Here is a 15,246-nt window from a genome sequence, read left to right as displayed (position 1 = left end):
TAGAATAAAATATTATAAAAAAATAATCCCAAGGCTGTTGACAAGGCTACCCTCTAATTCATTTTCAAACGAGATCAATGAATTGTTTTACGATTGGTTAGTCCTTGATCGGATATCATGTGTTTATCTCTCAAAGTTGCTACCTGGAGTTGGTGTCTTCCTTATTCTCTGGACTTATCCAGCTTCGGAGTTGAACTGGAAAGGCGTTGTCCGTTTTCTTTTGTTTTCTTGCGGAAAATATTTTTTTAAGCAACGGAATTAGTATTGAATCTCCGTTGAACTCCGAGCTTCGGTTTAAATCCAGCTTGAAAACAAAATATCCTATAAAAGAAGAGATGAAAAAGACTGACAATGAGCCAAGGTTTGATACGTCCGATCAATGTAGGTCAGCTGTGAAGCAAGTCCATCCGCAGTTTACCTAGATAAACGAACGAACTCCTTTCAAATACTACCATTATTTGCTTGGGGACGTGTCATTATTTTAGAGTTGTAACTAACAATATTATCTTCCAAATTAGGAACAATAGATAAACATTCATTAATTGCGCAAAAATTATGACTTACATGGTGCAGCAGCATACGAAAATTGCGGGGGTGGCACATCAATGTCTTAGTCTGTTAACAATATTATTTTTTCAGCTTAGTGCAACCCCCGCAGGATCCATAAGAAATCACCCGATTCCTTGCTATTATTAAACTTCTTACTAAATTTGCTGACTAAGCTTGTTTCTTTAATTTGGTCAAGCCTCCCTGCATTAAACATCCCGGACTTGCCTTGTTGAGTGCTTACCGTTGCATATGATTGTCGGACTTTGTTTGTTACAAGGCTGTATCTGGCCGAGTGTGGGGGGCGGGGGGTTGAACCGGGGTTTTACTTTACATTAGGAATTGATATGGCAACTCCATAATCCTTTCTCTTTTTATTGAATATTTATTTGGTAATTCCCAATGTGAGGACAAGATATGCAAAATATAATCATTGTGACTTCTTCAGATTTTTGTGGAAATTTACTTAAATTCCATGACATGTATATATTCTCCCAACCGTCAAAAACGTACACTAGATTCATGCTAATCACTCATAGTCTTAAATAAACACCTGTATATGCCTTGCAACATGCTTTATTGATAATTGAGCTCAATTGATATAAACTAGAAATTTATAGAATCACCCTCTTTTCACGTGACGCATAATTACGAGGGTAATGACGGAACATCCGAGAATGTATTGCACGTGCTTTTAGAAAAACAAAGTTGTCTAAACATACCAAAAATACCGACAAGAGAAACCGGTTGCGTGGTCTAGTTGGTTATGGCATCTGCTTAACACGCAGAACGTCCCCAGTTCGATCCTGGGCGGAATCATTTCTCTACATTTTCCTACTGGTTCCGTGGTCTAGTTGGTTATGGCATCTGCTTAACACGCAGAACGTCCCCAGTTCGATCCTGGGCGGAATCATTTTTTTATATTAATTTTCATCTTTGGATGTATACAGACTTCAATAGATAATAAGTAAGTAATTTGGTGTGGTCAAAACATTAATAAATTTGATCTACTAAATTTTCAATTTTTTTTTTATGGTGTGCGTGAAAAATTGGAAAAAAGAAAACGTAGTGCAAAGTTCGAGACCTAGGTTCAAGTTGAGGAGTAGTGTCAAATGAGAGTTCCAAACCAGTTTATGTATACATCTAAGAGATACTTTTCACGAAGTTTGGTTAATACACAAGTATCTCTTACATTCTTCACCAAGGAAAAGTGTATGTTGTGTACCAATGCAGGGGAGATTCTTCGAAAAGCAATTGTTTCTCCCGATGTCGGTGATATCAAGATCAATTTGAAGACTATTGATATTATGAAGCCGGAAAATCAGGAATGGTTTGATAAGTATTGCTATGACGTTCCCGTGTTGCATATTGACAGACCTGATCAGGCGAAACCGGTTAAGTTTATGCATTATTTTGACCAGGATGTACTTGAAGATGAGTTTAAAAAGTAGGTGCGATAGATAACCCCTTGTATATAATTGGCTAAAATAACTGTTTATAGAAACCCACAAATATAGGATAATAGTAATGAGGAGAGAAAGAGTGACTTTTGTAGCCGCACTCTTGGCTAGTTTTGGCAACAACTTAACTTGCTTAAAAATAATCTCTCCAAAATATAATCTTGATCTCTGCCGAGCAGGTGTAAACTAAAGACATCGGCTAACTTAAGCGAATACCTCGGTGCGAATCCAAGATATGTCAAAGAGGGCGGGGTAATCCCGTGTCAACCTTGCAACAGTCTTTATGGTTCTCGATTCACGACTTGAACTATGACGATACCTTCAATAACCGACTTTCTGGATCAATCTAAATAAGAGTTATGATTAATAGACATTCCCATTGAACGAAGTAACATTGATTCTATTAATTGGAAAACTTTCTCCATTGTTGTTGCATTTATTTAGTGAATCTAGATCAAATATTTTTTTTTTCTTTCTTTTGCATAAAATCACATTCTTGCAAGTGAAAATTGACACACATTTTGTTTTACAGTTCTTTTTTGTTGCCACTACACTCTTCTAGTGCCCATAATATGCCAGAACGTCAAAGAGTTGCTTTAGTCACCGGAGCTTCGTCCGGAATTGGACTTGCCACCGCCATTGAGTTTGCCAAGAGAGGATACAAAGTATTCGCAGGGGCAAGAAGATTAGAACCCATGCAAGTTTTAAAGGATGAATACGGAGTAATCATTTTCCAATTGGATGTCAGTGATTTAGATTCAGTCAAGAACGCAAAGAAGTTTATCCAAGAACAAACTGGTGATGATTACTTGGACTTTTTGTATAACAATGCTGGTCAATCATGTACTTTCCCCGCAATTGATGTTACTGATGAACAGGTGAAGCAATGTTTTGAAGTTAATGTGTTTGGTCCTGTAAGAGTAGTTCGTGAACTTGCACCATTGGTTATCAATGCCAAGGGTGTCATTGGATTCACTGGGTCTGTTAGTGGTTGCGTTCCATTTCCATTTTCGTCAATTTATTCTGCTACAAAAGCTGCGATTCACCAATATGCTGCTACATTGAGAGTAGATTTGAAACCTTTTGATGTTAAGGTTATAAATATTGTTACTGGTGGTGTAAAGACTAATATTGAAGACAAGAGAGACTTGCCATCAACTTCCCTCTATAATGTTCCAGGTATCAAAAATGCATTTGACCAAAGAAGACAAATGGCAAAGAAGAACAATCCAATTCCACCGGAAGTTTATGCTAAAGGTGTAGTGGATGACTTTGAAAATGCTCTGTTGGGAGGTAAATTGAACATTTACCGTGGTCGTATGGCTTTCTTCTTGGGTCATCTTATGTACTTTGTGCCTAGATTCATTGTTGAATTGGCATTACTTAGAAAGTTTGGCTTATTTGGTGTTTTTGATGCCATCAAGCAGAAGTATTCCAAAGTAAAGCTTCAATAGTTTTTTGTTTATGATTTAACGCATGTGAATTTTTGTAAAGCCGAAAAAACCGCAGTTCTCTTGTGCTTGGTAGAAAATCGGTGTCTTCTTTTTTAAGGGAAAGACTTACGATTAAACCCACTCCCCACCCCACAGGCAGAATGCTACCCTGGTATCGTGACCGAGATAACCTAAATATAGGTGGTGTCAACAGATACACTATAACCTACACCCGTCGAGATCCCTCACAAACACAAGTGTACCTTCGTTTGAAAAATATAGAGAGATCTAGTATACGAGCAATTAATTTGTTGCAAGGACCATTCATACTTTATTGCCATGTAATTCCCTATAATTACGACCCACACAGACAGTTTACACCGGATGATGCGGATACAAACACTGAGGTCTTGTTTGACAACCAAATCAAACCAAATCAATCATTCAATGCAACTTTACTCTTGAATGACAACTCGCGAGTTTCGTCTTCTGAAGAAGGAGATGTATTCCAATGGGAAATTGATATCATATCACAGATTGTTGTATCTACAAAGTCTACTATCTTGTTTGATCTTATGATTGGTGATGATCTAGCATTGATGAAGCGACTAGTGCGTAGTAAAATCAGCCAAACTTTGGATAATTTGAGTTCTCCACTTAGTCCACCACTTGAAGAAGAAATTGAAGAATTCAATAAGGAAAAGATTAACCATAAGATATATAATCCCCAATTGAAGGTTGAAAAGTTGACTGCGGATGATATCTGGGATAACGAACCAAAAGACCCTCTGAAACCAGTTCACTTAGTAATAGTTACTCATGGGTTGTTTTCCAATCTCACGGCAGATATGCTCTATTTGAAAGATACCCTAGAAGCCAAAGTGCAAGAAAATATCTTGGTACGAGGGTACAGATACAATGCCGGACGTACAGAACGTGGTGTAAAAAGGTTAGGCAGCAATGTTGCCACATATATAATCTCACTAATTGAAACTACACCGTATAAAATCGACAAAATATCATTCATTGCTCATTCATTAGGAGGCCTTGTGCAATTATATGCTATTAAATACATTCTTATCCATAAAGGTGCTGACTATTTTGAAAAAATTCATATTCAACCACAAAATCTAATTGCGTTAGCAAGTCCGTTATTGGGGATTCTAAATGAAGTCAGCTTCTTAATATCCTGGGTGCTAGATATAGGAACGCTTGGAAAGACGGGTCGTGATTTGGCATTGCTGAAAAGAATACCTACATTTGGTGATTTATACATGAATGAGGCCAAAAGGAAAACATTCAAGCCAATATTGGAAACATTACCTGATGATCCATTGCAAATATTCTTGAGTAAGTTCAAATCGTTGACTGTGTATGCTAATGCAATTAATGATGGAATTGTTCCGTTAAGAACTTCAGCATTGTTGTACTTAGATTATGAAGCATTGGGCGATGTTTCGGAATTAAAGAAAACAAAACATATAGGTGAACACCCTGAATTGGAAGACCCCGAGAATCCAATTGAAACTAATTTAACAAGACAAAGTGTTCTGGAAGTACCTGAATATGATATAGCTGATGAAGAGAAAAGTGCCCGAGAACAGATGCAAAGCAAAAAGGAAGCAGAGATATGGCAGCTTGCCAAACAGCCTATAGTTGCAGCCCAAGAATTGTATCAACAGTTATTGAGAGTGAGTTCAAATGAAAGCAAGCTAACTAAGCGCGAGCAAAAGTATTTGAAATTCTCTGCGAAAGGAACTGATTATAATTTGTTTGAAAATGTTCTCCCTGATACCCTGCCAGTTGATTCTTCGGGTAATTCATTGGGCGATGAAGAAACAACAGTTGTGTCGAGTGAAAATGGTTTACCCGAGAAAGCAATTGTTGTTCCTCCAAAAGCATCTGCCATTGCGTCAGCAATAAGTGCATTGATTTGTCCTGTACCTACGACAAACTTTATAATTAATCCCCAGCTGCGTCACCATGTAATTTTCCATGACAAATACTATCATTTTAACGATATTCCAAAACAAGAATCAAATTCATCAACCAAGCAATCATTTAATGATTTCTTCAGGTATCATGGTAAATGGAAACGAAGAAAACAAGTGATTATCGCCAACAAATACCATGCCGAAAATTTGAATTGGAGGAAAGTATTAGTGAATCTTCCTCCTGATGCTCATACAAATATTATAGTAAGACGAAGATTTGCCAATGGGTATGGATGGGGGGTTATTGATCACTTATGCGAGACCTTGTTTGATCGTGATCACAACACTATGAAGGCCAAGATATAATGTGACGTCATGAAAGAAGGAAAAACAACAATACCGATTTATTGATAAACAAAACAAAGGACTCCAGAAATGGGGCGTGGTTACCCTATTGTTTAGAAAGTTCTTAATCTGTGGCCGCGTGACAGAGTGGGGAGGTTGATGTTGCAACACCATTGTTGGCTTTCACGTGGAATTGTTTTGATTTAGAGCGAAGAGATTGAAAAGGGGCAAAAATTATTATTTCAGAGATAAGAGAAGTGGCTATGCGTTGGCCGAGTCGGACTGGACCATGAACTTCCTTTAATACATTACACTTTATGATGTTGAGGCATTGTAAAAACTATAAAATAGACGCGTATATGAACTGATCAGTATATGATTAGATTTAATCTGCTCATGTGGCAGTACCGTAAGTACAAACTAAGTTAGCAAATGTGGTAAAATTCCCTAGGGTGGTATATGCAGGAGCATCCCAAAGATAAGAAAAACTGCAAAATTTGGCGAAAGATAAGAAAATATTTCCCTGCACACAGGAAAGAGTTACAACACTTACACTCTTTCCCTTGGCGAGGGATCTCATATTTCAGGTTAGTTTGTTTGTGTTTCCCTATCGGAGATTATCGGAAATTAGAGACATGTGGCAAATATAAATTTCATCAAATGCCCTGTTGTAAATATACTTTTTTCCAAGTTGTATTCTTAGTAGCACTATAGACATAGAATGGTTTCCAATGATATATTTAGCAATGTAACTCTGTATTTTGAAAACACAAAGAATTTATGTAATTCACAGACTTCTCACAATATTCAAGCACCTGGTTCTACCATAAGTTTCATTGTTATTGGAGCAGGACTAATTGGACCACGTCATGCCGAACACGTTCAAGCCAGATCTGACTGTAAATTAATGGCAATAGTTGACCATTCAGCTAAGGGCCCATCTGTTGCAGAAAAGTATAATTGTTTGTTGTTTAAATCGTTGCAAGAATTGTTTGATTACTGCGAAAAATTTAACCAGACTTTACCTGACGCAGCTATAATTGCCACTCCAAATCACACGCATCTACAAATGTCGTTAGATTTGGCAAGCAAAGGAATTCACATATTAGTTGAAAAACCATTGGCATCCAATGCTACTGACTGCAAGACTTTAATCAACTATTGTGAATATAAACAAGTGAAGCTTCTTGTGGGACACCATCGTCGGTTTAATCCCTACATAATCACCACCAAAGAAAATATGCCCAGGGTTGGCAAACTAGTAGCCATTCAAGGCACATGGACAATTTGTAAACCACCTTCTTATTTTCTTGAGAAACCATGGAGATCAACTGTTGAAAAGGGAGGCGGGACATTATTAATCAATTTAATCCACGATTTGGATTTATTGCAATATTTGATAGGGCCAATTGAAAAGGTATATGCCGAGTTGTTGTGTAAGCAAAGAACCGATAGATTTGATGATAATCAAACTCCTGAGCAAGAACTAGTTGATGAAGGGGCAGCACTTACTTTAAAATTTGCTAATGGATGTTGCGGCACTTTTGTATGTTCTGATAATGTTACTTCCCCATTCCTGTTTGAAGTAGGGACTGGTGAAAACCCAACGATTCCATTCAACAATGATGTTGCTGGATTTTATCGTATATTTGGATCCCATGGAACAATTAGTGTTCCAGACTTGAAGCTTTACCACCAAAATGACTCAAACTTCGAGTCTATAAGTGAATGTGCTATGGATATGGACGATGCAGTCGACAACACCATGAGAAATAACGGTGATGATAGCAGAACTTGGTTAAAAGAAATCCAATGTGAACAGTTGAAAATGAATCACGAAAAGTCAGTAGATGAAATGATGCAACAAGGTGGCAACATGTTAACTCCATATCCTTCACCTGATTATAAGATTGCCCCTATTCATCATATGCATATGGGAAAGAAACCAAAACCATTTGACTTGCAATTAGAACATTTTGTCAACTTGATTACAGGAAGGGAAACTGAAGTTAAATGTACAGGAGAAGATGCGTTAAGGGCGTTGCTTTGTATTGAAGCAGTTATGAAATCTATTGAAACTGGTATGCCTCAATATGTCGAAAGCATGGATTCCATCCAACCTGATTACGATATGTTGAATCGATATAGTTAATTGTGTATAGCTCGGTCTTTATGAAGATAATGTTTTGTTTTATTATTAAAGGGTAGTCCTTGCGTGTTTTTTTTTTTTTATTTTGGTTCAAAACGCAATATTTGAACATACTTTATGAAAAGAGAATACTTCTACTATGGTCCTTATAGTATTGTAATGTTGTGCTCTGATATCTGATTTAAAAGGTATTATCCGTATCTTTCGTAATAGTCCTTTAGATCAAATGAAATAGCTCTCGTAATTTGATCTAAATACTGCATATACCGCTAGCATACAGCAAAAACTAACACCATAGGGTGGGGGAGCCCACCATTATAGGTCCATCTGCCTACAATTAGAGGACAATTTGCTTTCAATTATAGCAATTGGTACACAGGAAAGATCTACAGTGGCAGCTCTAGATCCGGCACACCCCCGCTATTAATTTCCGCATGGCTCGGAAAAACACTCCGATGCAACCGACGATTTTCGGCTTTTGGTGAATCTCGGAAGCCAATCAACAATTATAACATCCTCACATTTGTTCCCAGTCGTACCGAAATTCTATCCCTCTCACCCCACACACGTTTTGTAACGTTTCTATGTGAGGAGTAGTGCCCGGAAATAGCAAGAAATCAAATTTTAGTTGTCTAAAATATTTCCGATAGAAAAATGCAGCGCGGATAAACAAAATCCCGAAGAATCTATCTGGCTAAGTTCTTTTCCGGACAAGAACAATTGATTTTATTTCCAAATACAAATCATTCAACAAAGAAAACCCCACAGTTACACACGTAAAAATACAACGGAGGTATTGCGACAATATAATGCTAAATCCGATGTACACAATATAAGAACACAAACAATTCCCCCCCCCCCCCTCTCTCAAGATCTGTTTGTCAGGCTCAAAATCTTCAGTTGTACCTCCATATCAAAACATGTCAATTCCTAAACACAATATTCCCAAAGCACCAATCTCACTCACGTTCATAGTCGTTGGTGCTGGATTAGGAGGTCTTTCTGCAGCTATTGGTCTTAGACTTGCTGGTCATCAAGTTCTTCTTCTTGAAGCCGCACACCACTTGGGAGAAGTTGGTGCTGGTATTCAAATTCCTCCTCCTTCAATCAAAGTATTGAATGCTATGGGTGTATTGAAGGAGGTTGAAGATAATGCTATTTTCCCCCATGACTTAAATATCCGCCGCTGGGAGACGGGTGATGTTCTTTCCCAGCAAAACTTGATTCCTTACACTCTTGACCAATACCAAGGTCATTACTTACATGTACATCGTGCTGATTATCACAAGGCGCTTGTTAATAGAGCTCAAGAAGTTGGGGTTGAGATTTATTTAGGTGCAAGAGTTGAAGAAGTTGATTTCGATTCATCTACCGTCACCACTTCTGATGGAAGGTTATTTTCTGGTGATATTATAGTGGGATATGATGGTGTAAAGTCCCGTTTACGTTCATTAATCTTGGGCCGTGAAGATTTAGCCTATGATACCGGGGATTTAGCATACCGTGCATTGATTCATGTTGAAGAGATGAAAAAGTATCCCGAATTATCAAAGTTATGGTCTAGGCCCGATATCAACTTTTGGTGGGGTCCTCGCATGCACGTTGTGGTGTATTTCTTACAAGGCGGTAAAACCTGTAATATCGTGGTTTTATGCCCAGATACACTACCTCGTGATGTGTTGGTCCAGGAAGCCACCAAGGAAGAATTATTAGATTTATTTGCTGGTTGGGATCCTACTTTGATAACAATGTTCAACTTGATTCATTCAATTGGTAAATGGAGATTACAAAATTCCCGAGAATTGAAATCTTGGACACATGAAACTGGAAACTGTATTATATTAGGGGATGCTTCACACGCTACATTGCCATATTTAGCCAGTGGTGCTTCCCAGGCTGTCGAAGATGCCGCTATTTTAACAGGATTATTCAGTCGCATAGAAGACAAATCACAAATCCATGATTTGTTAGAACTCACGGAATCTCTTCGTAAATGGAGAACTACACAAGTGGTCAAGGGATCCACCCAATGCCAACAAATCTATCATATGCTTGATGGGGCAGAACAGCTTCAAAGAGATGCAAAAATGTTAACTCAGCCTCCTCAAATTGGATGTCCAAACAGATTTGCTGATCCTGTATTCCAAGACTTCCTTTGGGGATATGATGCATTTGAAGAAGCAAAGAGAGGCTGGGAAGAGTATAAACAAGGTCGTAAAGCCAAGTACACTTACGAAAATTTGTATGAGGATGCAAGGTTATAATTTTATATCTTAATTAGCATTATAATGGAAAGGTTAAATTGATAGTAAAATATATAAATGTCGCTTCAGATACAAAACACACCTGTATATAAAGCAGAGAGGTATAATCAATTACTTGAGTTTTCTTTGCTTACTTCCTCTTGGAACTCTAGCAACCCAATATAATACAACTGTCAATACTATGTTAACAGCAATAAATGAAATAAAGATTCCCCAATTTCTCCATCTCTCACTGAAATGAGCATTTATTGTATCCAAAAAATCATTGGTCATGTTCATCTTACAGTATTCACAAACGCCGTTTGGATTAGCACTAAAGTAACCGCCAGAGAGTTCAACATATGGGCCCAAATAATTGTTGCAACTAAGGGAAGGTGGTGGCTCAATCGCTAATAATTCAGTGCTAGAACAGGTAACTTTTGTATTAGCTAAACCAGTAGCCAACATGCCTTGAACAATATAAGTGATTGGGTTACACCTGTACATGAATATCCAGAACCTAGGGAAATTAGAAGGAGTAATCAAAACACCACAGAAGGTAATGCACATTGTGAAAAGATAAGTTGCCAAGTTAGCGGCATTGGTTTTCACTTCCAAAAACGATATACATAGTTGTCCCATAGTTGATGTATAAACAAAGAATGCAGTAACAAATAACCACATCAACACACCACGGGAATGAATTTCATCGGTCTCTGCAGCATTTGCATAAAGCCCAACAGGATAGTACCAACTGAAAAACGCCAATGTTCCTACAATTATTTGGTATGGTATTTCCGAAGTTATTTGTGCTGTAATGAATGCAAACCAACTGAACGTTCGTGAAGGAGCTTCTCTCATTTCAAATACATCACGCTGTTCCACAAAAAATGGTAACATTTGCTCTACTAAAGTTTCAAAAGGTATAAAGAACATAAAAGTAGCAAACATTTGGTTTTGTAATCCCTGAATGGTCTTGTCTGCTTTGAAGAAAGAAAATCCATTGAAAAGTGACGAAGCTGTGACTAGCAATATCTTTGAATAGATATACCTAGGTGATCTCCAACTTTGAATAAGTGATCTCTTGGTAACAGTTCGATATTGTTTCCAAATTGGGGCCGAATAAGTCAAATTTGATTCAGGATCTATTACTCTTGGTAATTTAACTAATCCCGTTTCCATTTGTCTCAACTCATCTTGAATTTCTTGGTATTCTCTAGATTTCCTCCAAACTTGGAAATAATCTTGGGAAGCATGAGAACCAGGCGCTGCTCCAACAACTTCCAACATCCACTCAGCAGGATTTGCATCCTCAGGACATGGAGTAGCACCATATTTTTCAAAGTAATCAATCAAACACTTGAAATTCTCACCAATATCACCAAAATACACCGTTTGACCACCTGCTTGTAAGAATAACAAACGATCAAACTCTTTCATCAATAAAGCTGAAGGTTGGTGGATGGTACACAAAATAGCCTGGCCATGATCAGCTAGCTTTCTCATCAATTTACAAATTGACCATGCAGTTTGTGAATCTAATCCTGAAGTAGGTTCATCTAGAAATAACAATAATTTCGGTTTAGCAGCCAACTCCACACCTATAGTCAACCTTTTTCTTTGTTCCACATTCAATCCTTCACCTGCAACACCGACTAACGCATCTGCATAGTCTGTCATCTCAAGTAGATCAATGATGTAATCAACATATCCATCCTTTTCTTTCTTGGAGATAAATCGAGATTGTCTCAAATAAGCTGAAAAAGTTAGTGCTTCACGTACTGTAGAGTTGGGTAAATGTAAATCTTGTTGTTGAACATACCCAATTGACCTCTGGAATGAAGAATCCAATGAATGACCATTAACCATTCTTAACCCATTAGTAATGACTCCAATAGAGAGCCTTTCAGATAAGCAATTCAATAAAGTAGTTTTTCCTGCACCAGAGGCACCCATTAAAGCGGTAATTTGTCCTGGCTTAACCCAACCATCAACATGATCTAAAATAGTTCGATTCTCGTCTTTTATTTTGATTTGATATGTTAAATCTCTCCAAAAGAATATTTCCTTACTCGATGGTAATTTTGAGTCCATATCTAGAGTTGGAGAGCCATTGTCGACTTTCTCAGCCTCGGTTGTTTCTTCCAAAGGAACCTTCTCATTGGACCTGCTTTCAATATCTGAACCTCTTTTGCACTGTTTTTTCTTCTTTAAAGATTGCTTAAGAAAGAGGACGATTTCTCCCTTTTGCATTTCTCCTTTATTAAATTCAGTTAAAAATACATATAACCCCAAAAAGAAAATAGCAAATGCAACAGCTATACCAAAGTTTCTCCACTTATGCTCATTAGTGTAGTTGTAAGAAATTTTCAAGAAGTCACTTCCATTGACCGTAGTCTCCCCAGGTTGTGCTCCAACGACATTACAAATTCTATTAGCTATTGGAACATTGTCAAATCCAGAGCCATTAGGAATGAAATTAGTACATTCAAATTCACGATTATGGAATTCATTCACCATAAGGGATTCAAAAATGTAGGATATTGGATTACAGTACAGAATCCATTTTGCCCATCCTAACATCTTGGGAGAGGGGATAATGAATCCAGCATATATCACCATTGCCAAAAGTAATACATCCGCAGGTGTCATTGCACTTGCTAAAGATGTAGATAAGGCACCAATGGTTCTGAATAAATGTGACATGGTTAGGGTACACAAGGCACTCATTAACAAAAAGAAGAAGAACCTTCCAGGAGTTCTTCTAAAATTAATCATGAAATAGTAAATGATGTTAAATCCTAGGATCATCAAAAGTTTTACTGGCAATTCAGAAACGACACTTGCCAATGCATCTGCCGATGGAGTGTAAAGGGCATACTTCTTATGCTTTTCAACAATAGCCCTACCTTCAAAAAGGGACATGATTTCCAAAAGGGATGCAAATGCATTGAACAAAACCCCAAAGAACATGGCAGAGCCTCTAAGGAAAAATGAGTCGGTTGTGCTTGGTAGATTATAAAACATAGATGCAAGAATAACACCCATAAAAGTTTGACCAATGACTTGAAATAAAGCAATTGAGGGATCACCTTTAAATCTAAGATAGTTTCTCTGCAAGATGTATTTTACTTGCATGTTGAAGGATACGGTGTAGGGAGATCTCCAACTCAAATATTTAGCTTGACTAGCAGCATGATTTTCACGATATTTTTCATTAGTTTTCAGTTCTTTGCAATCAAAAAGATACTGATTAATTTCTTTCATTAGTGCTTTGTATTCCGGGGAGTTATTCCAATAAGCTCCAAATTCACTAGGAGTTCTTGGCACTTTGAGCTCAAAGCCTGGTAATGGTTCTCTTTCAGCTGGATTTGTCAATGAAGTTAAAAAATCAGCAGTGGTTTGTCTTGGGGGACATTTCCAACCCATTCGAGCAAAATAATCCTTGGCTTCCTCTGTTCTTCCAAAGAAAATCTGATAGCCTTCATATAGCACGATAACTTTATCAAATAAGTCATATGCATTCTGGGAACATTGGTAAATAGCAATGATAGGAGTCGTCTCAAGGATTGTGGCAGAAGTCTTTAAAGCTCTAATAAATTCCAAAGCAGTTGCTGCATCCAATCCCCTGGTAGCATTATCCCAACATTGAATCTTGGATCCACTTAGTGAAACTTCCGCTATTGATACTCGTTTACGTTCTCCACCAGAAATACCCCTAATGAAATCATTACCGACTTTGGTATATCGGGTATGAGACAAACCATACATTGCCATGTATACTCTGGCCATATGTTTAGCATAGGTTTCTCTATCAACACCTAACCCTCTATTGGTGGGAGTACGTAATTTTGCTGCAAATTCGAGGGTATCACCTACTAATAAATGAGGAAAATGGACATCTGATTCGGCCGAATAGATTACATCACCACGAAAATGACTCTGAATTTCCTTAGGAGTTAAGCCATCATATGAGATAATAGAACTGTTATCCACATGAAAACCATAGGTATTTGCAGCAATTGTCTTTAACAAAGTAGAGCACCCAGCACCAGGTCTACCTAATACTACAGTAATATCCCCAGGGCATATAAGAGCGTCCATTGGTTTTAAGATATCAAAGTAATCAGATTCATCTTGCGGACGAAGCTTTCGGAAACTGTCAACTAGAAATTTCCAAAGTGAATTAGAAACAGTAGATCTGTAGTCAACATCATTTGCTATACCATATGCTCTTAAATTTCTATAAGCAACTCCCAACTTTGCAGGCTTATAATATTCTGGATCTGAATCATGCAATAGTCTTAGATTTTTAATCCAAAACTTGGCATCAAATTGTTCAGAATCCGGGTCTAATCGTTTGTCTTCCAAGTCCTTTACAAAGGGATTTATTCCTGGGACCAGACTCATGTTGGACAAATATCTCTTTAGTTTTTCAAAATCCCTTTCTTTTGAAGATTTAGTTTCATTCGTAAAAGTTTTTGCCAACTCTTGGATCTCTTGGCTGGACTGGTCGTTAAAGCGATTGTTGTCTGTTCCAGTGGATACTGCTGACAGCCTGGATTCGCTTGATATTGAAATTTCCGTCATTTCAGCTGTAATATAATTTAAACTGTTGCTTTATATATTTTTTTACTCTTTTACCTTGGATATTGGCCTAACTTATAACTCCGTCAGGTTTCGCAACCCATGGTTGGTTATGCAGCCAAGCTAAAACAAAAAATTGCCCCACCGCTTCAAACTTCCAGTCTAGGCAAGTACAAAATCTTAAAGTGAGTCTTGTATATTACATAGTTTGTAGATAATAGAAGCATAGCCGACTTACTGGACCTTGGCATTAAAGTTCTTGGATGGACTACACAAATTTCTCAGCAATTTTAAATTTGTTAGCAAAAGCACAACCCCCCCCTATTCATAAACCAACATCCCAGGTTTTTGTAAAATTCTAAATATAACAAATAGTAATACCAAGTAATGCAACCAAGAAATTGAATAGTTTTTCATATACCCCTATTCTGGGAGGCATAGTTCCAGTTGTTGCTTATGGTGATGCCATGTAATCTCGTAAATCTTGGTAACTAATAATAAACAATCCTGCATACCGTTTATTCGACACGTGACCACGAGATCAATTGA

General features: G+C 37.5%; 6 protein-coding genes across 6 annotated transcripts; 5 read left to right on the top strand and 1 right to left on the bottom strand. All coding sequences in view use genetic code 12, as the record gives it.

Moving 5' to 3' along the window:
• Positions 1 to 1,634: 1,634 nt before the first annotated feature.
• On the top strand, positions 1,635 to 2,432 carry SPAPADRAFT_61959 (uncharacterized protein; the record flags this gene model as incomplete). The annotated part of the gene is made up of 1 exon (XM_007376108.1): positions 1,635 to 2,432. The coding sequence occupies one exon, from the start codon at positions 1,659 to 1,661 to the stop codon at positions 1,995 to 1,997; it is 339 nt and encodes a 112-aa protein (XP_007376170.1).
• Positions 2,433 to 2,542: 110 nt separating this feature from the next.
• Positions 2,543 to 3,495, top strand: AYR1 (acylglycerone-phosphate reductase; the record flags this gene model as incomplete). The annotated part of the gene is made up of 1 exon (XM_007376107.1): positions 2,543 to 3,495. One exon carries the CDS (start codon positions 2,579 to 2,581, stop codon positions 3,458 to 3,460), a length of 882 nt encoding a protein of 293 aa, XP_007376169.1.
• A 105-nt stretch (positions 3,496 to 3,600) lies between these two features.
• SPAPADRAFT_51408 (uncharacterized protein) lies at positions 3,601 to 5,739 on the top strand (the record flags this gene model as incomplete). Its single annotated transcript, XM_007376106.1, has 1 exon — positions 3,601 to 5,739. The coding sequence occupies one exon, from the start codon at positions 3,601 to 3,603 to the stop codon at positions 5,737 to 5,739; it is 2,139 nt and encodes a 712-aa protein (XP_007376168.1).
• Positions 5,740 to 6,439: 700 nt separating this feature from the next.
• Positions 6,440 to 7,870, top strand: SPAPADRAFT_140713 (Gfo/Idh/MocA family protein; the record flags this gene model as incomplete). The annotated part of the gene is made up of 2 exons (XM_007376105.1): positions 6,440 to 7,442; positions 7,587 to 7,870. The coding sequence occupies 2 exons, from the start codon at positions 6,440 to 6,442 to the stop codon at positions 7,868 to 7,870; spliced, it is 1,287 nt and encodes a 428-aa protein (XP_007376167.1).
• A 917-nt stretch (positions 7,871 to 8,787) lies between these two features.
• SPAPADRAFT_154467 (salicylate hydroxylase) lies at positions 8,788 to 10,199 on the top strand (the record flags this gene model as incomplete). The annotated part of the gene is made up of 1 exon (XM_007376104.1): positions 8,788 to 10,199. The coding sequence occupies one exon, from the start codon at positions 8,788 to 8,790 to the stop codon at positions 10,129 to 10,131; it is 1,344 nt and encodes a 447-aa protein (XP_007376166.1).
• A 43-nt stretch (positions 10,200 to 10,242) lies between these two features.
• Positions 10,243 to 14,700, bottom strand: CDR1 (ATP-binding cassette multidrug transporter; the record flags this gene model as incomplete). Its single annotated transcript, XM_007376103.1, has 2 exons — positions 10,243 to 14,619; positions 14,659 to 14,700. The coding sequence occupies 2 exons, from the start codon at positions 14,698 to 14,700 to the stop codon at positions 10,243 to 10,245; spliced, it is 4,419 nt and encodes a 1,472-aa protein (XP_007376165.1).
• Positions 14,701 to 15,246: the final 546 nt, after the last annotated feature.

Source organism: Spathaspora passalidarum (genome assembly GCF_000223485.1).
Source record: "Spathaspora passalidarum NRRL Y-27907 unplaced genomic scaffold SPAPAscaffold_5, whole genome shotgun sequence".
Taxonomy (NCBI): domain Eukaryota; kingdom Fungi; phylum Ascomycota; class Pichiomycetes; order Serinales; family Debaryomycetaceae; genus Spathaspora; species Spathaspora passalidarum.
This window is presented reverse-complemented; position numbering and strand designations above follow the sequence as displayed.